This window comes from Neofelis nebulosa, chromosome 10, assembly GCF_028018385.1.
Source record: "Neofelis nebulosa isolate mNeoNeb1 chromosome 10, mNeoNeb1.pri, whole genome shotgun sequence".
NCBI lineage: Eukaryota > Metazoa > Chordata > Mammalia > Carnivora > Felidae > Neofelis > Neofelis nebulosa.
This window is the reverse complement of record NC_080791.1, coordinates 148,101-171,909: the sequence shown is the minus strand read 5'-3', so window position 1 is coordinate 171,909 and position 23,809 is coordinate 148,101. Positions and strand designations below refer to the sequence as shown.

The window sequence follows — 23,809 nt, the reverse complement described above, 5'->3', positions numbered from 1 at the left end:
GCCATCACAGTGCATTTGTTTTTCCAGCAAAACAAAAACAGCCTGAGCTTCTTAGAATTGTTACCATATATGTGGTTCACCTCTGTGTCTCAGCATCTCTGACAGTGCTAGACATCAAGTGGAACTCAAAGTATTTTGTAAAAATAGGCTTTATCTTCTAGAATGGTTTTAGGTACACAACACAATTGGTAGCTGTTGACAACGATTTCCCATGTGCCCATAGCCCCACACAGGCATAGCCTCCCCACTGGCAGCGTCCCCCACCAGAGTGATACATTTGTTATAATCAATGAACCTACGTTGACAAATCATTGTCACCCAGCGTCCATAGTGCACATGGAAGTTCATTCTTGATGCACGCTCTATGGGTTTGGATAAACGTATAGTGACATGCATCCACCATTATCGTGTTGTTCAGAGTAGTTCCATTGCCTGAAAAATCCTCCATTCTGCCTGCCCATTCCTCCCTCTGCCCTAACAACTGGCAACCAGTGATCTTTTTACTGTCTCCATAGTGTTGTCTTTTCCAGAGCACCATATAGTTCAAAAGCACACAGTCTATTGCCTTTCAGATTGTCTTCCTTCACTTAGCAATGTGCATTGAAGTTTCCTCCATGTCTTTTCATGGCTTTTCATGATAAAATTCTATCATCTGGATTTATTTATTCATTCACCTGCCAAAGGACATCTTGGTGGCTTCTACATTTCAGCAAGTATGAATTTAAAGCTACGATAAACATGCATGTGCAGATTTTTGTGTGGAAGTCAGCATCCAGTTTCTTTGGGTAAATAACAAGGAGAATGCTGGATCGTTTGGCAAGAGCATGTTTCATTTCGTAAAAAACCACAACTGTCTTCAAAGCAACTGCCATTTTGCTTTTTACCCAGCAGTGAACAAGACGTACCTCGTTCCATGTCGTCAGTGTTCTTTCTCTCTTCTGGCCATTCCGGTGGTGGTTGTAGTGGTACTTCTTTTATAATTTCCATTTCCTTGATCACATGATGTGGAGCTTCTTTTCAGGTGCTCATTTTCCATCCGTGTATCTCCTAGGTCACAGTGTCTACTAAGGTCTCAACTCATTTTTTAACTGGTCTCAACTCATTATTTTCTTATTGGTAAGTTTTAAGAGTTCATTGTGTATTTTCTCAGATATGTCTTTTACAAATGTTTTCTCCCAGTCTGTGGCTTCTCAGTCTCTTGATAATGTCTTTTTTAGGGCTGAAAATGTTAATTTTCATTCAGTCCAGCTTATCAATTGTTTCTCTCATGGATTGTGACTTTGGTGTCATTATCTACAAAGCAATCACTAACTCTGAGGCCTTCTGTTTTTTCCCTATGTGACTCTCTGTAAGTTTTATGATTTGCATTTTACATTTAGGTCTGTGATCCATTTTGAGTTCATTTTCATGAAGAGTGAAAGGTGTGTGTATAAATTCTTTTGCTGTTGTTGTTGTTGTTTGGTATGGGAATGTCTAGTTGCTCAGCACCATTTGTTGACAAGATTCTCTTTTCTCCTTTGTATTTTTTCACCCCTTCATCAAAGATCAGTTAACTGGAACTGTACAGGTCTATTTCTAGGCTCTCTATTTTGTTTATTTTAGCATAATATAAAATTGTGGCATAAGTATATTATTTAACCTCCAAGTATTTGGGGAATTTCTAGCCATTGTTCTGCTACTGATTTCTAGTTTAACTATACTGTGGTCTGAGAGCAGACGTAAATAGTTTTAGAGCAATTAAGGTGTTTTGTGGCCCAATATGTTGTCTCTCCTTGGGTGTGTTCCACGTGAGCCTGAGGAAGATGTGTGTTCTGCTGTTGATGGATGAGGTCGTCTGCAGATGTCCACTACATCCAATTGCTGAGTTCCACCATCACCCTACTGCTGAATCCGTTCATTTCTGATAGAGGGCTGCTGGACACGCCAGCTGTGCTCATGGTTTAGCTCTTCTTTCTAGTGCTTCTATCAAGTTTTTACCTCAAGTTCTCCAATGCTCTTCTGTTATGTTGAGGATTGTTATGTGTTCTTGGAGAATTGATTTCTTCATCATTATATAATGCCCTTATTTTTTTTATTGAAAGATTCTTTATTGTTTTTTATTTATTTTTTTTTTTGAGAGAGAGAGGGAGAGACAGAGAGCATACTGGGGAGGGGCAGAGAGAGAGGGAGACATAGACTCTGAAGCAGGCTCCAGGCTCTGAGCTGTCAGCACAGAGCCCGATGTGGGGCTCGAACTCACAAACTGTGAGATCATGACGTGAGCCGAAGTCAAAGGCTTAACCGACTGAGCCACCCAGACACCCCATGTAATGCTGTTCTTTGTTCCTGGTAATTTGCCTTACTTTGAAATCTGCTCTGTCAAAGATCAGCATGTCCTGCTTTCCCTTGATTAGTGTTAGCGTAATACATCTTCCTCCATCCTTTTACTTTTAATGTAGATGTGTCTTTATATTCAAGGTAGGTTTCTTAATAGAAGACATAACTGCATCTTGGTTTTGATCCACTCTGACAGTCTCTTTTAATTCATGCATGTAGACCACTGATGTTCAAAGTGATTTTGTCTATAGTTGGATTAATATTCAACTGTAGACAATCCAAAATCCAGATTTTATTGTTTTTGTTTGTTGTCCTTGCTCTTTGCTCCTGTTTTGTCTCCCACTGTTTTTCTGTCTTTTGTGGTTGTTGAGCAATTTATATGATTCTATTTTCTCACCTCTCTTAGCATATCAATTTTATTTCTTTAATTTTAATTTTAATTTTATTTAATTTTGGAAGAACACTTAATATGTGTCCTCTTCATAAATTGTTAATTACACAACATATTATTGCTGAGTTATACTTATTTTTTACCCTTTTTTTAGTGGTTGCCCTAGATCTTATGACACACATTTATAATTAATAGAAGTCCACTTTTAAAGTGCACAACACCATGGGTAGTTGTGAGTACTTTGTGGTAACAAAGTAATCCCAATTTCCCCCTCTTGTCTCTGTATCATTGCTGTCACTCAATTTGCTCATGTTTATGTATATAAGCATGTATCTACACATGAGTGTACATGATCAAATACACTGTTGCTGTTGCTGTTATTATTTTAAAGAAACTGTTATCACTCAGATCCATTAAGAATAAGAAAAATAAAAGTTCTTATTTTACCTTCACTTACTCTTTCTCTAATGACCTTCCTTGCTCTGTAGATCCAAATTTCTGACCTATGTATATCATTTTCTATTTCCCTAAAAACACTTCTTTTAACATTTCTTGCAAGGCAAGTCTACTAGCAACAAATTCACTCAATTCTCAGTTTCTGTTTGAGAAATTCTTTATTCTCCTTCACTTTTGAAGGATAATTTCACAGGGTACAAAATTCTAGGTTGGTGGTTTGGGAAAACACTTGACAGGTTAACTGGCTAACTTTCAACACAAGATTTCGCTTTACTCTTTTTGCTGGCAGGATACTGGAGAAGCTAGATATAATTCTTATCTTTGCTCCTCCACAGGCAAGGTGTTTTTCCCACTCTGGCTTCTTTCAGTATTTTTTACCTTGAATTTTCTGTAATTTGAAAATTGGATGCTTAGGTGTAGTTCTGGAGGCATTTATCTCATTTGGTGTTCTCTGAGATTTCTGGATCGGTGGTTTGGTATCTGACATCAATGTGGGGAAATTATGTGTCATTAATTTCTAAAGGTCTTCTTTTCCTTTGTCTCTTTCTTCTCCTTTTTGTATTCCCATTATGCCAAACTGCAGAATAAGTCTTACATATTCTGTTCTGATTTTTCCAGTTTGATTTTTTTGTTTTGGAGGTTTCTGTTGGGATATTCTCAAGCAGAAAGTCCTTTCCCCCAGCTGCTCCCAGGTTAGTGACAGACCCACCAAAGCCAGTCTTTATTTTTGTCATCGTGATTTTGATCTCTAGCATTTCTTTTTGATTCTTTCTTAGAGTTTTCATCTCTCTTTTTACACTGCCATATGCTTTTGTGTTCTGTCTACTTTCTCCATTAGTGCCCTTACTATATTAATCATAGCTCATAAATTCCTGGTCTCATAATTCCCAGATCCATGCCATATCTGAGTCTCGTTCGGATGCTTGCTACATCTTTTCAAACTTTTGTTTTTTGTGTTTTAACATATCTTGCAATTTTTTTAACTGTTCGTTGGACATGTCCTAGGTAAATAGAACTGTTACAAATAGGCTTTCAGTAATATGGGGCGGGGAGAAGTGTTCTATAGTCCTGTGGTTAGATCTGTCTTTCGGTGAGCCTTCACCTCTAGGCTGTGAACCTGACACAGTTTCTCAGTCTGCCCTTTGCCCCCTGGAGTGGAATGGGCAGCAGGAGCTAGAGCTGGGCATTTTCCTTCTGCCTGGTCACTTACAGTCTGGGAAAACACTGGCAGGTTAACTCTGGCTAACTAGTTTCTCCTGAGGGCAGACCTTATGAAGAAGAACAGAATGCTCTGTGTGTTTTAAAATGGTCCTTTAGCCTCTACTACAAAGCTGTCATCATCAAGACAGCATGGTATTGGCATAAAAACAGACACATAGACCAATGGAATAGAATAGAAACCCCAGAACTAGACCCACAAACGTATGGCCAACTCATCTTTGACAAAGCAGGAAAGAATATCCAATGGAAAAAAGACAGTCTCTTTAACAATTGGTGCTGGGAGAACTGGACAGCAACATGCAGAAGGTTGAAACTAGACCACTTTCTCACACCATTCACAAAAATAAACTCAAAATGGATAAAGGGCCTGAATGTTAGACAGGAAACCATCCAAACCCTAGAGGAGAAAGCAGGAAAAGACCTCTCTGACCTCAGCCGTAGCAATCTCTTACTCGACACATCCCCAAAGGCAAGGGAATTAAAAGCAAAAGTGAATTACTGGGACCTTATGAAGATAAAAAGCTTCTGCACAGCAAAGGAAACAACCAACAAAACTAAAAGGCAACCAACGGAATGGGAAAAGATATTTGCAAATGACACATCGGACAAAGGGCTAGTATCCAAAATCTATAAAGAGCTCATCAAACTCCACACCCGAAAAACAAATAACCCAGTGAAGAAATGGGCAGAAAACATGAATAGACACTTCTCTAAAGAAGACATCCGGATGGCCAACAGGCACATGAAAAGATGTTCAACGTCGCTCCTCATCAGGGAAATACAAATCAAAACCACACTCAGATACCACCTCACGCCAGTCAGAGTGGCCAAAATGAAGAAATCAGGAGACTATAGATGCTGGAGAGGATGTGGAGAGACGGGAACCCTCTTGCACTGTTGGTGGGAATGCAAATTGGTGCAGCCGCTCTGGAAAGCAGTGTGGAGGTTCCTCAGAAAATTAAAAATAGACCTACCCTATGACCCAGCAATAGCACTGCTAGGAATTTATCCAAGGGATACAGGAGTACTGATGCATAGGGGCACTTGTACCCCAATGTTTATAGCAGCACTCTCAACAATAGCCAAATTATGGAAAGAGCCTAAATGTCCATCAACTGACGAATGGATAAAGAAATTGTGGTTTCTATACACAATGGAGTACTACAGGGCAATGAGAAAAAATGAAATATGGCCTTTTGTAGCAACGTGGATGGAACTGGAGAGTGTGATGCTAAGTGAAATAAGCCATACAGAGAAAGACAGATACCATATGGTTTCACTCTTATGTGGATCCTGAGAAACGTAACAGAAACCCATGGGGGAGGGGAAGGAAAAAAAAAAAAAAAAAAAAGAGGTTAGAGTGGGAGAGAGCCAAAGCATAAGAGACTGTTAAAAACTGAGAACAAACTGAGGGTTGATGGGGGGTGGGAGGGAGGGCAGGGTGGGTGTTGGGTATTGAGGAGGGCACCTTTTGGGATGAGCACTGGGTGTTGTATGGAAACCAATTTGAGAGTAAATTTCATATATTAAAAAATAAAAAGAAAAAAAAAGTTGCTGCAAAAAAAAAAATAAATAAAATAAAATAAAATAAAATAAAATAAAATGGTCCTTTTTGGGGCGCCTGGGTGGCTCAGTCGGTTAAGCGGCCGACTTCGGCTCAGGTCATGATCTCGCGGTCCGTGAGTTCGAGCCCCGCGTCGGACTCTGTGCTGACAGCTCAGAGCCTGGAGCCTGCTTCAGATTCTGTGTCTCCCTCTCTCTGACCCTCCCCCGTTCATGCTCTGTCTCTCTCTGTCTGAAAAATAAATAAAACGTTAAAAAAAAAATTAAAAAAAAAAATAAAATGGTCCTTTTTTCCCCTCCCACTGCAGAAAGCACTGGGAGATTTTCCTCTGATATTCACTGTGAGAATCCGGTAGAATTTCGGTAGGTAAAATTCATAAACAAGCCCCCCCCCCCTCCACCCCCTCCACACCTCAGTAATTGAGTCCCCTGGAGTTTTTATTCCCCAGAATTATCCCTACTGTGTCTCCAGCAATTTATTTTATTTTATTTTATTTTATTTTATTTTTAATAAATATTATTTTATTTTATTTTTTTAAAATTTACATCCAAATTAGCATATTCTCCAGCAATTTATTAACTACAGTTCCTGTTTTCCTATCTCAGTACTGGATCCCAGGGAGGTTTCTGCCCTGTCCACTTGTAATTCTCTGGACGTTTGCCCTATAACCTCCCTGCCTTTATGAATCTAAGAAGAATAATTGATGTTTCAGTTTTCTCAGTTTTTTACTTGTTAGGCTGAAGTGATAACTTCCAACACTTTTATGTGTTGGACCAGAAACTGAGAGTCTCAATACATTAAAAAAAAATGAGAACTGTTTGGATTTGGATTTGAGGGGATAATCAGAGATATACAGACAGATAAAATTAAAAACAATTTTTCCCGGGGCGCCTGGGTGGCTCAGTCGGTTAAGCGGCCGACTTCGGCTCAGGTCATGATCTCGCGGTCCGAGTTCGAGCCCTGCATCAGGCTCTGTGCTGACAGCTTAGAGCCTGAAGCCTGTTTCGGATTCTGCGTCTCCCTCTCTCTCTCTGACCCTCCCCCGTTCATGCTCTATCTCTCTCTGTCTCAAAAATAAATAAACGTTAAAAAAAAAAAATTTGTTTTTAAAAAATAATTTTTCCCAAGCTGAAAAAAAAAACAAACATTTTTTTGATCTAACTTAAAATTAACTCCTAGAGTTGACTTCCCTATTTCCACTGCCTATAGCAAAAAGAGAGGACCCACTGGAGGAAATGTGTTATAAAAATAAACTTTCTCTGTGACTGACAGAAACTGAGTTATCTTTGGAATGTAAAGCCTTTTCAAATGTATTTCAGGAATATCTTGGTATTATTCAGCTGGGAAAAAACAAATTTTCTCTCTCCATAGTTCCCTCCAATTCCCAGGGGCCTTCTAGGGCAGAATCACAGACTAAAAATAGCTCAGACTAATTTAGGCTCACTTAGGCAAGCTATTTACTCTGTTGTACATAGTTTTTTTCCCCCTCTTCAAACATCTAGTCATTCCATTAAGGCTCTGAAAACATCTTCTTGGTCTGAACAAGACTGCTGCACTTACTGAGTCACTTCCTTGAAAGTAATTCTCAGAATTCAGCTTTTGTTGAGCATCTATTATTTGTCTCCAGTTGTATTTTAATGCACACCATTGTTATGTTAAAACCATCAATCCTTTATCATCTGCCTGCTTTCTAAACAACATATTCAATTATGCAAACGCATTCTTAACATCTCAATATTTTGGTTGCAACTAAAGAAAATTAAATAATTTTACACATTTTTCCTGTCTTTAATTTCTGGTTTTATAGATCACTCTATATTGTGCATTTGAGTCCGTATGGTTCTGTGCTTTTTATTTCACAAATATACATTTATTAGAGTGAAGATGCCTCTTTCATTTTCTTCCTGGCACACTATGATGATCATTAATTCTTCATCCGTGCTTAGATTTCGTACTCATTATTTTTTCTGAGTTGTTCCTTCAAATTCTCCAAAACATTTCTTTTCTTTCTAATTCCTCATATAGCTTTTTATGAAAATCCAGATTGCGATTCTCTGTGTGTGTGTGGGATAGCTGGAAAGATTAATGGCAAGTGTGTACTCTCCATGGTTAAGTACTTGCTGGTTAAAAACTCTCAATCACATCTTAAGTAACTATTCTCTCTCTTCTAGTAACTTCTTACTTCATCAGCCTTATCCCAACACATATCAGGTTCTGGTGCATTATATTTTGCTAAATTGATAAATATTCAAGTGGTTGAATCCGTAAGATTCAAGGCATGCTTTTGAGGTGGCAGATAGCCCTCGAATACAAACCATATGCCAGTCACTATTCCAGGCACTAAAGATTCAGTGGTAAGATAGAAAAAGTCCCTGCACTCATGGATCTCATAATCCAGTCCGGAAGACAGCCAATCCCATGCTGTAAAGAAAACTGGGGAAATAGGTTAGAGAGATGTCTTGAATTTCTCTTTCACAGATGCACTATTTTAACTATTCAGGGAAGCCTTCCCTGATGAAATAACAAGCAGAGATGGGGATGAAGGCAAGAAGTGGGCTGTGCAGATATCTGCAAGGGAGGGTTTCTCAAGGGGGAGGGAGCAGGAAGGACAAAGGCCCTGAGGCAGAAGCAGGTATGTTAGGGGAGGAGGAGAGAAGGTGGGAAGCATTTGCAGCTCTGAAGGAATCACATCTGCTAACACCCCACCCTGGCCAAAGGAAGTCTTCCTCAGGGTCAAAAGGCGAGGAAATCAACCACCTCTTCAGTGGGAGGCTCTGCAAAGTCACGTGGCAAACAGATGAGAAGCAGGTGAAAAATTGCACGGATCTTAGAAAATCTACCCACATCCAGAATTATTCACTTAGAATAAAAACCAAACACAGGAAATAAAGGGACAAGTGATCTTTTGAGTTTTCTCCTTGAAATTATTAATGCAGTAAATAACTTGTTTGATTTTTAAATATTAAACCCCCCTTTTATTCATAGGATAAAGTCAAGTTTGCTCACAATGTACATGATTTTTAGGTATTTGTGTTTTTGGCTCGCTCACATGTGTCTGGACTTCTGGAGATCTGTGAGTGCACAGCAATGAAGGAGATTGACCTGTAGTTTTCTGTCTTACATTATCCAGGTTGTTCTGATATTAAGACTAGGTTGGTCCTGTAAACATAATTGGAAAACGTACCCTCTTTTACTTTCTGTGAATGAGTTAGTTTAAGACTAGATTCATTGCTTCTCAATATGCTTGGTAGAATTTTCTAGTGGAGTCATTTGGCACCATTTTCTTTATGAGACAGTTTTAAATGCTGATTCAATTTTTTGTAATATAGGACTGGTAAGAGTTCCTATTTCTTCTTGTGTTAGTTTTGGTAAGATGCCCTCTTCTGGGAATTTTTTCAGCTTTCACACAGGCGTAACCTTGTTTATAATATTTTCCCATGATTTCTTAATATCTGTAAGATTGACACAGGGGAACCAAAGGGACCCCCTGAAAGACAAAGGTTTGTTAGTTTGTTTTTCTTGCTCCTTTTCCAGGTTCTATTTTTGCCAGGACCTGTACCGCCACTCTACACATGCCTCGAATGCAAACAGTGCATGTCCTCCTTGTGAGGGACAAGGAGTTAATGATTCTGTAGAAGACGGCACATCTAAAGAAAGACCAGGTGAGAATGACCAGACAGAGCCATCGCATGCATATTCCAGACCGCCAGAGCTAGACAACTCAACACCCAGACCCCCGGCTTCAGGTAGTAAGTGACTTAGGATGGATACCTGGACCTTGTCCTCGTTCTGACCGGATCCCGGGTGCCTGAGAGGACATGTGCGCCAGACTGTCATCAGTAAAAGTCCCAGATCCTGAGCGAAGATGAGACTCATGCTCCTTTCCTTTCTGTGTCCCCTTGATGGTCCGCCTATACCTGCTCTCTTCTGTGTCTTCAACAAACGCAGCTCTCACCTCCTGCTGGCTCATGTCTGATTTCCGTCCTGCATGCAGCCAGTCACCGTCTTGGCTGGTCCTGCAGGACCCCACCTCCTTGGGTCCTCAAACCATCCTGATGCTGCATCAAGATGTGTAGTGATATTTCCATTTGCAATTCTAGAAATTGCTTCCTTTTGCCTTTTCTCTTCTTTGTAAGTCTTACATTAGGTTTACCAATTTCATTAATTTAGAAAAACTGGATTTTTTAATTTTATATTTTTCATAATTGAATTTTATTCCTTTGTTTTCTGTTGTCATTATTTCTTTTCTTCTACATCCTTTGGGTTTACTTTGCTTTTGTTTTTATTACATCTTGAAATGGATGCCTTAGGTCACTAATTTTCACCACTCTGCTCATTACAACTTTTGGATTTAAATTTTTTTTTTTTCAACGTTTTTTATTTATTTTTGGGACAGAGAGAGACAGAGCATGAACGGGGGAGGGGCAGAGAGAGAGGGAGACACAGAATTGGAAACAGGCTCCAGGCTCTGAGCCATCAGCCCAGAGCCTGACGCGGGGCTCGAACTCACGGACCGCGAGATCGTGACCTGGCTGAAGTCGGACGCTTAACCGACTGCGCCACCCAGGCGCCCCACAACTTTTGGATTTAGAGATAAGTTCCATAAATTCTGCTTTAGTTTCATCCCTCAAATTGCAGAACGTATTTGTGTTTGTATGATAGGATGGGCTATTAATCTGGTATCAGCACAGTGAAGAGTTTTTTTTCACTCATGTGTGAGTGTATGGTGGGTTTCACTGACCCAGCTCCACTCAAGGAACCAGGCTCCTTCTGTCTTACAGTGACACCAAGCATCATGGACAGAGCCACTGTAGAAGAGACCTAATAGTAGGAGGGATTTGTGGCTAGGTCTACAGGTGGTATATATAGTTCCACCTCTATTCCATTGGTTAGTGTTTGGGTTACTATTGCTGTGTAACTAAGCACCCCAAAACTTAGTAGCATGAAATAACTATTTTATTCCATTCACTAATTTTGTGCATCAGGTATTCCGTAAGACTCGCTGGCTGGGAGTCACTTCAAGGCTAAAGACTGAAATCGGGAATATCTTCACACATATGGCTGGCATTGGGACTTTTCACCAGAATACCTCCAGGGAGCCCTTCCCCATGGTCCATTCTTCACAGCATGGAGGCCTCGAGGTATATAGACTTCTAACTGACTCACTTCAAATACATGTGACCCAGGAGAACTAAATGGACACAGTGAGGCCTCTTGTATCTTGCCTTAGAGCTTAGGTGTCATTTTAATGGCCAAGAGTGAGTTGTTAGAGTTGATCCCAATTCAAGGCAAGGGGACAGAGATATCATCTATCAGTTGGAAGAGTGTCAGTTAATGTGCAAAAATGTTCAGAACTCCTCATAGCTAGTTACGTGGCTCCAACATAACTCACAAATGTTTTCTTACGCGCGCAGAAAGAGGAAAATGAAACTGGGTTTGGTGAACATATTACAAGTAGATACAGCAGCGTTTTTATTGTTTATTAAAAACCCTATTCTAATTTCCATTTTTAAATTTATTTTTGAGGTGGGGGGAACGGCAGAGAGAGGGAGAGAGACTCCCAAGCAGGATCCATGCTGTCAGTGCAGAGCCCCACACGGGGCTTGAACTCACAAACTGTGAGATCATGACCTGAGTCAAAATCAAGGGTCAGATGTGCAACCAACTGAGCCAGCCAGGCACCCCTCTAATTTTCATTATGAGTTTCTCTTTGCTATTTTAATATTACAGGTGTATTTATAAGGAGTGTCCTCTGTAGCTTGTCTAGCACAAACTTTTTTATGAATAACCAAATAACACATAGTCTAGACTTTGTGGACCACATCTGGTCTTTGTCACACATTTGTCCTTAATTTCATTTTTTCACAACTCTTTTAAAATGTGAACGCTATTCTTACATCACATTTCATTCACAAACAGGCTACCGACAGTCTGGCTCAGTTTGCTTGTCCATCTGTAATGTGTTGTTATGTTTGATTACTAGGTCAAGTTTGCCAATCTATTCATATCTTTTATATCTTTCAATAAAAATGATTTCCCGTATCACATATGAAAAGAGACATGTTAAAATCTCTGAGATGGTGGATTTCTGTTTGTAGATCTATTACTTTTTGTTTTATGCATTTTGAGGTCTTATTATTGAGAATTGTTATATGAGAAGTTACATCAGTAATATGTCCATGGAAAAATGACATTTATGCAAAAACACTAATAAGGACCCTATGTATTATTATGTGGAAAAAACCCTCTAATGCATTCATGTTAATGCCAAACCCTCAACCAATTTCCTAAAATGTTACTAAAACACAGTAAAGAACTTATTCATAAGTATCTGTAGTCTTTATAAACTAACTTGTTAGGGTACAAAATGTTTGAAATATAACTTCCTAATCACCAGACACCTAATTTATTTGTTAACCAATATCTGCTTTGTATAAAGTAACATTTCTTTTAGCACCAAAAATATCTCACAACATTCCCTTTGTTGATGCTAAATGCTTTTCTTTTTTTTTTTTTTTTTTTTTTAAATTTTTTTTTCAACGTTTTTTATTTATTTTTGGGACAGAGAGAGACAGAGCATGAACAGGGGAGGGGCAGAGAGAGAGGGAGACACAGAATCGGAAGCAGGCTCCAGGCTCCGAGCCATCAGCCCAGAGCCCGACGCGGGGCTCGAACTCACGGACCGCGAGATCGTGACCTGGCTGAAGTCGGATGCTTAACCGACTGCGCCACCCAGGCGCCCCAGCTAAATGCTTTTCAAAACATCTACTTTAAGAGCACAAAAAGAATGTCATAGATCAGTATCTCTTGTGAACATTGGTGCAAATCCTAAATAAAATACTAGAGAGCAAAATCATACACCATATTTAGGAAGTAATATATAATGATCAATTGGGATTTATTCTGGTACTGCAAAATGGTCCAATAGTAAGATATCCATTCATATAATGGACCATATTAATAAATCTAAGAAGAAAAATCATATAATTATCTCCATAGTTGCTTAGAAAGCCTTTTTTAAAAAAAATTGAAAACTTCCAGAAAACAGGAATTGATGGATATTTTCTTACACACACACACACACACTTCACACGCTTGTTTTTTTTAACACACTTTTTTTTTTAATGTTTATTTTTGAGAGACAGAGACAGAGAGCATGGGGGAGGGGCAGAGAGAAAGAGAGAAAGAGAGACAGAATCTGAAACAGGCTTTAAGCTCTGAGCTGTCAGCACAGAGCCTGACGTGGGGCTTGAACCTCTCAACTGTGAGATCATGACCTGAGCCGAAGTCAGATGCTTAACCACTTAACCGACTGAGCCACCCAGGTGTTCCCTCCTCCACTTGTATGTAGTTAAATACCTGCATATATTTAGTCTACTATTTTAAAGTGCACTGGTCTCATTAACCAATGGGATTAGGCAACAGGAAATAGCTAGAGTCATAGGAATTTGAAAAAAAAAATAGAAAAGCTATCCCTAGTTCAAATGATATAATGGTATGGTTAGAAAATTCTAAATCATGTGTGATAAACTAAAACAATAAACGAGTTCAGGAAGGTATCCAGATGTAAAATGAACACAGAAATTAATGGATTTCTTGTCGACAAAATAACTGTTTAGATAATATAATAGAACATTAACCATATCTAAAATAGGGGGATAAAAATTTTTAAACCTAGGAATGTTCTTCACAAGAAAGAAAGTAACTTTAGAACAATTCTGCAAAACATAAGTAAACCTGAGCAAATAAAAAAGACATCCCTTGTATTTGGATATGATAACTCTGAATCACAAATACGTCAGGTTTGTTTGAATTAATTTATAAGTTTAATGTGAACTCAATAAAAATGCCAGAAAGTGTTATTTTTTGTTTGTTTGTTTGTTTGTTTGGATTTTTTTTTTTTTGGAGTTAGAAAAATTGATACCAAAGTTCATGTGGAAAAATAAGCATACAGGAATAGCTAGGGAAATAGAGAAGGGGAAAGCTAAGAAAGGTCGTATCTAAAATCCCTGGGACAGGGGCGAAGTTTTTAACAAATGCTGCTGAGGTGAGTGGATAGCTATGTGGAAGAAGAGAGGAGTGAATCCGTCTGTCACCCCTTACAACAGCACAAACTCTAAAACGGAGCAGATACACAGATATAAAGATCAAATCATACACATGCTAAGAAGGGTTAACTTTCCCTGTGCCCACGCAATCCAACTATGACTCAAAATCCAGATTTGATAAGATTTTAAAAAGCGGCACCACTGTCTTCTGGCCCTCGAGGGAGGAATCATGGGTTAATTGAACTGCTGTTTCCCTATGAATAATGGGTTATTTTCCACTGGCTTTCTTCAGGACCATCTGTCTTTGGTTTTTAGCAGTTCAACTACGATGTGTGCCTACTTCTATATCACAAATTAAATTTCTGTAAGCCTCAGGGCGTCTGGGTGGCTCAGTTGGTTGCACGTCTGACTTTGGTTCAGGTCATGATCTTGTGGTTTGTGAGTTCGAGGGGCAGCCCCTCGTTGGGCTCTGCACTGACAGTTCAGAGCCGGGAGCCTGCTTCGGATTTTGTGTCTCCCTCTCTCTCTCTCTGCCCCTCTCCTGCTCACGCACTGTCTCTGTCTCTGTCTCTCTCTCAAAAATAAACAAACATTAAAAAACGTTTTTTTTCGTTCTGTAACAACTATTCACTCTGGACAAGATACAAAAAACACACAAAGGCACTGAGGGTGAATGAATAATTTAGTCAGGATTTCTTGAGAGAAAACTTGGAAGAAGAGGCCCACATGGAGTAAGTTTTTCCCTTTTATAGCTTTTATTTGAGGACAGGCCAAGCAGCCACCAAGGACGGTGGGTAAACCCCGGCATCTAGAGTGCTCACAGCCTGTGCAACAGAGCCCAGGATTCAGGGCAGTTTCAGCAGCTGGGAAGTGGAGGGAGATTCCTGAACGGGGAGCCAGGGTGGGGTGATTCCCAAGTTCTGTGAGTAAACTCTGACCAAGTCTTTGCTGACCCTGTGCTGTGCACATAAGGACCAGACACAAAGGGTTAAGTAAATGTGGAAGAACCGAACTGAGATTTGAACTGCCAAACAGGAGAAACAGCCTGCAATTTAATTTCAGTCAAATACATTGCTTTCAAGGCAAAAAATATCAGACTTTTGTAGTCTGCAAAACATAATATTCCAGAGTTTTCCCAGGATACAATCCAAAATTAATTAACATGTAAACCATTACTTATTAGCAGTAATGGTCCAGATGTTGGGGTGAGCAAGCCAGGGATTCAAAGGGGCCGCTCAGGCTCCACACGGAGTGAGGGGAGATGTTGGTACTTGCGCTGGGGGTGATAGAGCGTCTGAAATTTGAGAGTCGCTGCATGGCTTTCACAGAGGAATTCAGATGACGGAGGAAAAGAATAGAGAATATCTAATCTGAAGAAGAAGAAACAAGACTGAAAGAAAATAAGCAGAGCTTTAGGAATCGCTGGGACGATATTGAGTAGAATAACTTACCTGCATCTGGAGTCAAGGAAGGAGAGGGGAGGATGGCTCAGAAAAAGGTATTTGAACACATGATCTCCCAAATTTTATCCAAGTATACTGAGGCACCGTGTGTGTGTATGTGTATGTGTGTGTGTGTGTGTGTGTGTGTGTGTGTGTGTGTGGTATTCCTAGCCAATAAGTAGTACTTCAATCTAATGATGAAGAAATGTCAGACAAACCCAAACTGAGGGACATTCCACAGAAATAAATGACCTATGCCTTCGAAATGCCAATGCCATGGAGAAGACAAGCTGAGAAACTGTCCCAGATCAAAGGAGACTAAACAGACATGACACATAAATGCAGTGTGTGTGCCTGCCCTGGATCCTGGACCAAACAAAACTGCCAAAAAGGACATTCTCAGAATAATTTGCAAAATCAGATTAAGATCAGAAGATTGACAAGCGAATGATATAATATTAAAATTTCTGGTCATGACAGCTGTATCTGAATATCCTTGTTCTTAGGAAATTCACATTGAGATATTTTGGGGTATAGGGGTATGAAATCTTCAATTTCCTATCCAGTGGATGAGAAAAAATTTAATGGGATTGTAGAGCGATGATGATGTACCAAATCTGGAATATAAATAAAAATGTAATAATTGGTGAATATAGGTAAAAGATAAATGTGAGTTCTTTCCACTTTTTAGAAACTTTTCTATAACTTTTTATTTGAAATTATTTAAAAATTAAAACTTTAAAAGAGATAAGAAATCAAACCATACCTATCACAGCAAAACCAAATCCTGTCACAATAAACTTCCCTACTTCTCAAAAAAAATCTACTTGTGATTTTTGACAATGTCCCACCAATGGTATGTGAAATTGTATCAGTATACATAACACATAATTTTGTTAAAGACGAGGTGTTCACTCTAAGGAGGGCTTAGAAATACAAACGTCCCTAGCAAGTGCTGGCTGCCATTGGCTGTGTCCCAGTCCCACAAGGGAAGAGGCTGAGCTGTGAAGAGTATCAGTAAGTCTGCAGATGTAACGAGAGCCCACAGTCCTCAGGTTTAGAGATTCCTCAGCAGTAAAGAGGCTGCTGCTTCTCATTCCCAAACAGGGAACCATGACGTTGTGACATTACTGAACCCACAGAGATGTATAACTGTGTCGTATACAATCACGAGTCAAATCCCAGGTGTGTACATCCCTGATGGATTTAGGGGGGGCAGGAGTGAGGGATGAGGGGCTCCCCAGCCGAAGCCTGAGGACTGCAGGGCTCTGCTCTTGGGAGGAGAGCAAGGAAGGAAGGGGGCAGGAGAGAATGGAATGAAATGTGGCCGAAATAAGAAACGCAGCCCCCAAAAACGTGTGATTACTGGCCCGTGAAGCTGATCGGAATCAAATGAGAAGACATTTTCTGAATTTTGAGAGGTGAGTTCTGCCAAAGGACCCATGAGCCACAGTAATGCTGGGACTTTCAACCCCGTCCTCTTTGCATGCCCTCCAGGGACACAGTGGTTTGGGTGGGTGGCCTTAGCACAATTCTCATTATATATATTACATTTAATACGCTCAGATGTAAATCTTTGCTTTTATTAGTCAGTTCTTTTGGTGAATCCTTAGAATGGCATTCTCCACCTGAAGATTAAACATTAAAAAAGAAGTTCACCTGAATCTAGAGGTTTTACGGTTTTTAAAATTTAATGCATCCCATTATTTATATTCTTTTTTTAAATTCTATTTATTTACTTAGAGAGCAAGCACGAGCAGGGGGGGAGCAGAGAGAGGGGGGGCGGGGAGAGAGAATCCCAAGCAGGCTCTGTGCTGTTAGCACAGAGTCTGACGTGGGGCTTGAAATCATCAACTGCGAGATCATGACCTGACCCGAGATCAAGACTTGGACGCTCAACAAGTGAGTCTCCCAGGCACCCCTGGATCCCATTTCTTTTACGGCAGAGATGGAGACAGAAATTTCCTTAATTCAATATGGATTCATTTCCCCCAGTGAGTTAAGATAGGTTCTACATCATACTATAAAATCTTTTGGATCCTAAAGTCTTTGACTGAACTTTCTATTCTAGTCTTTTAATGTTTCTATTTTGTGAATACCAAGCTATTTATTGTGGCTTTACTAAATCATTTAATGTTTTATACAGCAAGTTCCTTTCATTGCTTTTTAAAAATGAATTTACTTGCTTTTGTCACATTTATTCTTAGAAAAAATAAATGAGAGAAAACCCATCCATAGAGAGGAAATACTGAAAATACTACATCCTAAAGTCATCTACAAACTTAATTCCAGTCTCATCCAAGTATCAGTAAAATGTATAATTTATGTACACTTTGACTCATTTTTTTTTAAAGCTTTACAATTTTCTTTACATGGGTTTTGTAATTCTTGGTTAAATTTATTTCTTTTTATTTTATATTTTGTAGCCTTTACTATGTTTTGACTGGCTATTGCTAGCATTAGGAAAACCACTGAATTTTCTGTTTTCCTTTATTCTCTAACATTGTTCCAAACACATCTCTTATTTCTCAGTTTTAATAGTTTTCAGTTAAAAATCTTAATTTTTTTAACAGACAATTACATCATCTGTCAACTAATAGGTTTATATTCGTCTTAAAACCTTTTATCTTATTTATTTATCACATTATATTTATCATATTGTAGAAGTTCCTAGTTAATGAGTAACAGTAATGTACAGTCAGATCTTTATCTTATTCCTTATGTTGATGGGAGCATCTCTAGTATATCTTCCTGTTGGTTTTATCTGAAATAGGTATTCTTCACCATGGTAATGATGTGTCTGTTACTCTTAGTGTACAAAGTTTTTTATTTTAAACATACATTAGGAGTAGATATTAGAATTTTATCACCTGTGAATTTTGGATCCATGAAAATGATTTTTAAATTTTGTACTTTTTCTTAAAGGATTTTAGTGGGTTTTTTTTTAGTGTTTCTTTAACTTACCACAGTTGGCATTCATTAACTTTAGCATACACTTAGCATATGTAGAAAATTGAGGTCCAGGCTGTATTTGAATACTTCCAGTGATAGGAAAATAACTACCTGTAAAGGAGCTCCATACGTTCTTAATACATCTTTATTTACAGAACCTGGGTGACACTGACCCATAAATCAGCAGTCTTCTCAACAGTCTCCTGACTATGAACCACTCCTCTGTTACCTGGCTCATATTTTTAAATTTTGGTGCCAAATATATTACACGATGTCCTTGTTCAATAGTTTACTGAAAGCATTCCAAAAATTCTACCAAAGAAAAGTTAATTTAGTCCAACATGACTTGTTCTAAGTGAAACCATGGTAATCACAAGTGCTTACAAAATACCCATTGGGGGCACCTGGCTGACTCGGTTAGGCGTCCGACTCCTGATCTTGGCTCATGTCATGAACTACAGTCATGGGATCAAGCCCAGAATCAGGCTCTGTGCTGACAGTGCAGAGCCTGCTTGGGATTCTCTCTCTCTCCCTCTGTCTCTGTCCCCTGCCACCTCCTGTATGCTCTCTCTTTTGCTTTAAAAATAAGTAAACACTAAAGAAAAAAACTTCATCCTTTATTTAAAAAAAATACCATATGGGGCACCTGAGTGGCTCAGTTGGTTAAGCCTCCGACTTCGGCTCAGGTCATGATCTCATGGTTTGTGACTTCAAGCCCCACACTGGGCTTGCTGCTGTCAGTGTGGAGCCTGCTTGGGATACTCTGTCGCTCTCTTTCTCTGCCCTTCCCTCTCTCTCTCTCTTTCTCTCTCAAAAATAAACATAAAAAAATGCCTATATAGTAATGTTAGGATTCTGGACATCTATATTAAGCTCAAATTAAAGCAAAAAAAAAAAACAGGTTGCTAATATTTCATATGTTCCTAACATTAATAAAGTTTTAGCTGTAGCAGGGATATTAATTTTTTTAAATGTTTATTTTTGAGCTACAGAGAGAGACATGGCATGAGTGGGGGAGGGGCAGAGAGCGAGGGAGACACAGAATCCGAAGCAGGCTCCAGGCTCTGAGCTGTCAGCACAGAGCCCCACGCGGGGCTCGAACTCACAGACCGCGAGATCATGACCTGAGCCAAAGTCGGACACTCAACCACCCAGGCACCCCTGCAGCAGAGATATTAAATGTAGTTATTATAATCCGTTACTTTAAAAATTAAGATACAGAGGTTCAGAGATGTAGCACCTGTAATTATTTCACTCAAACGTTAATTTACACAAGGCCTTCACTGATAGAAGATCAGGCGTTTTGAAGTTTGTAGGGTGTTTTTGTTTTTCCCTCTGTGGATTCTACATAAGTTAGGAGTCAGAACTCAGGGTCTGCATACCTTAAATTATCCAGATGAATTGCTGACTCAACCATTACTTGTAGCAGTTGGCCAGCTAACCCCAAACTGCATTTCCCAGCAAAGCTCTGTTTCAGTGGCTTCCTCTCAGCCCCAGCACCTCATAATCTGCAGCCGCCCCAAGTCTTCCATGTGACCCCTTCCTAGCTTCTTCTCAAGTCATTAAGCATCTCATAATGTTTTCTCAGCCTTTTGTCCCTGATGCCAGAGGCAATTCTGTTTTCTTTCCCTTTGGGCTCTTAGCCTGTGACCCTCTAGAGGGCAACCCTTTTCTTATTCATTTTGCCTCCAGTGACTTGTCAAAATACTGTTCTAATAATTATGCCAGATTTTAAAAAGTTAATCAATAATCAAACAGTGCAGATGTATGCAATGAGTTGACAGTCCTTTCTTAATGCATCCCTCCTGCCCCCACAGAGGTACAAAGCCCACCTTCATCCCCGTATCTTGGAGTTTCAACTGAATGTTCTGTTTTATCTCCGTACCATCAACATACTACATAAACACATGAAATTACATGATACTTTTTAACTCTGTGAGAATCCTAAATTCTTCACTCATCTGACAGGTTTTCACTTTGAGAACTATCGTTTATCATTCACCCAATTTTCTTCACTGGTATAGATCTACTCAACACTGCTGCACTTGATTAAAACATGTTAATTAGCTGACAAGTTGTCTTGTCTTCTTGTTCCACCATGGTTTTTAATGTAATTGAAGAGACAAAACTTCATAGATAACCATACACACAGAAAGAGATAGATGAGCCCGCAGTAATTATATATCCATTTACTGATAAATAAATGAAGCAGAAGGAGATCAAACGTCTTCTCTGCAATCACAAACTTTCAGTTAGGGGATTGGTTAAAATAAAAACCCATGCTATCAGACTACTAATGTTTACTTGTTCATAGTCCCTCGTGAAGCCCTTCAGAACCTCCCAATCCTGTGTGCACTGCCTTTCTCCACCTGTGAAGATGGGGATTTACTGGTCCAGTAGTCAGTGTTTGTCAAATAATAGGGAAAAGCATGTCTGTGTTGCAAAACAATAAACTGATGTCACATTGTAAGTTTAGGGTAATAATTTTTTCAGTGTGAAGGTTGTTACCTGAGAATGAGAAACAGTGTGATGAGAAAAGGCACAAACAGCTCAACTAACTGTAACAGCAGAGTAATTCTGTCCCAATTTTTTTTTTTTTTAAGTTAAAGACTAGTACTTCAACTAACGACATTGGTCTTCTCCAACTTTATTTTGTCTCACAGACTTTGAGTCAGGTTGAAAACATGGGAATATTACTTCCCCCGCTAAATTGTTTCCCACCCTTGATGTTTCTAAGCAGACTACCTTGGTGCTATTTAAATTAAACATTTATTAACTAATTCATTCAAGTATCAAAGCTGTTGAATTCTTACAGATAGTATTCACCATAAACAAACGCATTTCAAGCAGAGTGTCTTATTGCTATGTATAATCACCAGAAAACAATAAAAATTTTAAATCATGGCTCCAGATGTTGAGAGATCAAAAAGAGATTCTTAAATCAGGAACAATACACTTCAGAATGACGGAGGTTAGTTTTTCTGGGTAAAGGTGCTTTTAGTGGTCAAGAACGTTTTCTTATTTTCTTGGTCTACACTTTGTCCGTCCATCCATCCATCCCACATACCTGTGCCAAACACAGGCTGAGGCCTCGAGAGACACTGCTTCCCAGCCTCTCTGAGCTTTAGTTCCTAGTGTGCTGGCAGAGTCAGATATTCTGAATTTGTTATCTTTCCCCCTCGATCAAGTTGATTGCTTTTGCTCACGCTTCCAATATCCACTGCAGTGCTTACCTGTTCGTGGAAAGTGAAGGTACCTTTCCTCTGGAATTTCAGACAGTCTGGCTGTCTTCAATCCAATTGTAATGGGCTTCTGATCTTTTGCCTCGCGTCTCTTCACCTAACTGGCACCTCCTCAAAGAGGTGTCTTTTAACCACCTAACCTGAAATAGTCCCAGTTAGTATCACATCAACCTGTCTTATTTTCACGGTAGGCTTTGTCTGGTACTTTTCATTTGCCTGTCTACTCTGTGTCCTTTTCTTCCATGAAAGCTCTTTGAAGGCAGAGAGGGCCCTTATCAGGCAAATTTACCTCTGAATCCTAAAATGGTGCTTGACACACAGCTGGCATTGATTAAATACTCATTGAATGAATGAGTCGATAGATTCCTAATTGACTACTGCTTGAACTACTACAGATAGGGATTCATCCTTACTGAGAAGCTTTCTCTCATCTGTGAAGATTAAATCAGAATTTAAAACTCAGTCTTAACATTAAAAACAGTTTAGAAATGTGGGGAACATCTGGCAGAGAAATAATATCAGCATTTGCAGTGATGGAAGGAAAGGTTTTCTCTGAAGTAAGCAGCCTGTTGTCCTCTTTATCGTATCATCAGAAAATGCCTGCCTATTTTTGTTGGTTTGCTCAGGAACTGTGCACATCTGGTGTTGGGAACATGGAGCGTTGTTCATTTTAAAGTAAAGCGTTGCAGTAACTCCAGGGGTTGGGAATGGGAGAGAAAATGCCCAAGAAAATGAAGACAATCTGGAGAAAGGAGAGGGTCTTGTCCTTTAAAAAAAAAAAAAAAAAGTTCCTTTGGTTCTACAAGAAACTTACCTAAAGGAACTTCTAGAAAGTTGTCAATATGTATGATTTCTAAATAAGCGGACTTTTAGGGGGGAGAAAGAGAGAGAAAGGAAGGAAGGAAGGAAAGAAAAAAAAAGAAACAAGGAAAGAAAGAAAAAGTCAAAGAAATAAAGAAGGAAGGGGGGAAGAAGAGACGGAAGGAAGGAAAGGGAAGGGAAGGAGGGAGAGAGGAACGAATGAAGGAGGGAAGAAGGAGGAATGAAGGAGGGAGGGAGGAACGAATGAAGGAAAGCACGCGGCAGGAGCACGCGGCTGTCCCACCCCAACCCTCTCCAAGAGCCGCGTTCGATCCCTTTAAAGGAGGGGGCGGCCCAGGGGACGCGGGCGCAGGGCGCAGGGCACAGAGCGGGCGTCCGGTCGGCATGGTAACTCGTGGGTCGGGCCCCGCGCCCGCCTCTGCTCGCTCCGCCCCCCCACCCCCCCCACCCCCCCGCGGGGCCCCCTCTCCGGCCGCGCTCCGGGCGGGGCCCCCGCTGCGCCCCCAGTGCTGACTCGCCCCCAGGCCGGCCTGGAGCCACTGGCGGAGCTCGGAGCCGCGCAGCCCGCACGCCCCCCCTGCACTTGGTCCCCGCGGCGCCCCAGCCAGCGGGTCCCGGGCCGGCCATGAACCGGAGCCCCGCGTTCGCGCCCCGGAGGGCCGGGTCTCCCCGGAGGGCGGCTGGGGTCGGTGCACGGCGCCAGGAGAGCCGGGACTACCTGCTGCTGGACGCGGGGCCGGGGGACGGCGGCGGGGCTCAGCCCCCGCGGCCGGAGCCGGGTTACCACCGCTGCGGGTGAGTGCTGGGGGGGAGGGGTGTGGGGGGTGGCTACCACCCCTCCTGTGAGTGCGGGGGGTGTAGGGGTGCGGGGGGGGCTACCACCCCTCCTGTGAGTGCGGGGGGTGTAGGGGTGCGGGGGGGGGGGCTACCACCCCTCCTGTGAGTGCGGGGGGTGTAGGGGTGCGGGGGGGCTACCACCCCTCCTGTGAGTGCGGTGTGGGCGTGCGGGGGGTTACCACCGCTGCGGGTGAGTGCTGGGGGGCTGTCGGGGGGGGGGTTGCGGGTGCGGGGGGCCTACGACCGCTGCGGGTGAGTGCGGGGGCAGGGGTGCGGGGGGCATCGAGGGGAGCTACCACCAATGCGAGTGAGTGCGGGAGGAGGGTGGGGGGGAGACCACCGCTGCGAGTGAGTGCGGGGGGGGGGCAAGGGGGAGCTACCACCCGTCGTGTGAGTACGGGCAGGGGTCGCCACGGGCGGGCAGGGGGAGGGCGCGTCGCTGTGTGTCCCCGGTGAGCGCTCGTGGGCATGTCGGCGGGACTGGGGGAGGAGCGCGACCCGGGGGCGCCCTGTAGGGC

General features: G+C 41.1%; 1 protein-coding gene and 1 long non-coding RNA gene across 5 annotated transcripts in view; both read left to right on the top strand.

Moving 5' to 3' along the window:
- LOC131486524 (uncharacterized) overlaps positions 1 to 12,434 on the top strand; it is a 32,275-nt gene extending 19,841 nt beyond the window's left edge. Inside the window, exons 3-4 of the long non-coding RNA XR_009249386.1 lie at positions 9,483 to 9,610; positions 10,934 to 12,434. This is a non-coding gene — a long non-coding RNA (uncharacterized LOC131486524). The remainder of the gene's footprint in view (positions 1 to 9,482; positions 9,611 to 10,933) is intronic.
- Positions 12,435 to 22,892: 10,458 nt separating this feature from the next.
- Positions 22,893 to 23,809, top strand: part of TRPC6 (transient receptor potential cation channel subfamily C member 6) — a 128,448-nt gene continuing 127,531 nt past the window's right edge. For 2 of the 4 annotated variants that reach the window (XM_058686440.1, XM_058686437.1), the window contains exon 1: positions 22,894 to 23,249. In XM_058686440.1, the coding sequence (XP_058542423.1) occupies positions 23,080 to 23,249 (170 nt within the window). In that variant the 5' untranslated portion in view covers positions 22,894 to 23,079. Of the gene's footprint in view, positions 23,250 to 23,809 lie in introns of all 4 variants that reach the window. The other 2 variants (XM_058686442.1, XM_058686439.1) reach the window with 2 other exon arrangements.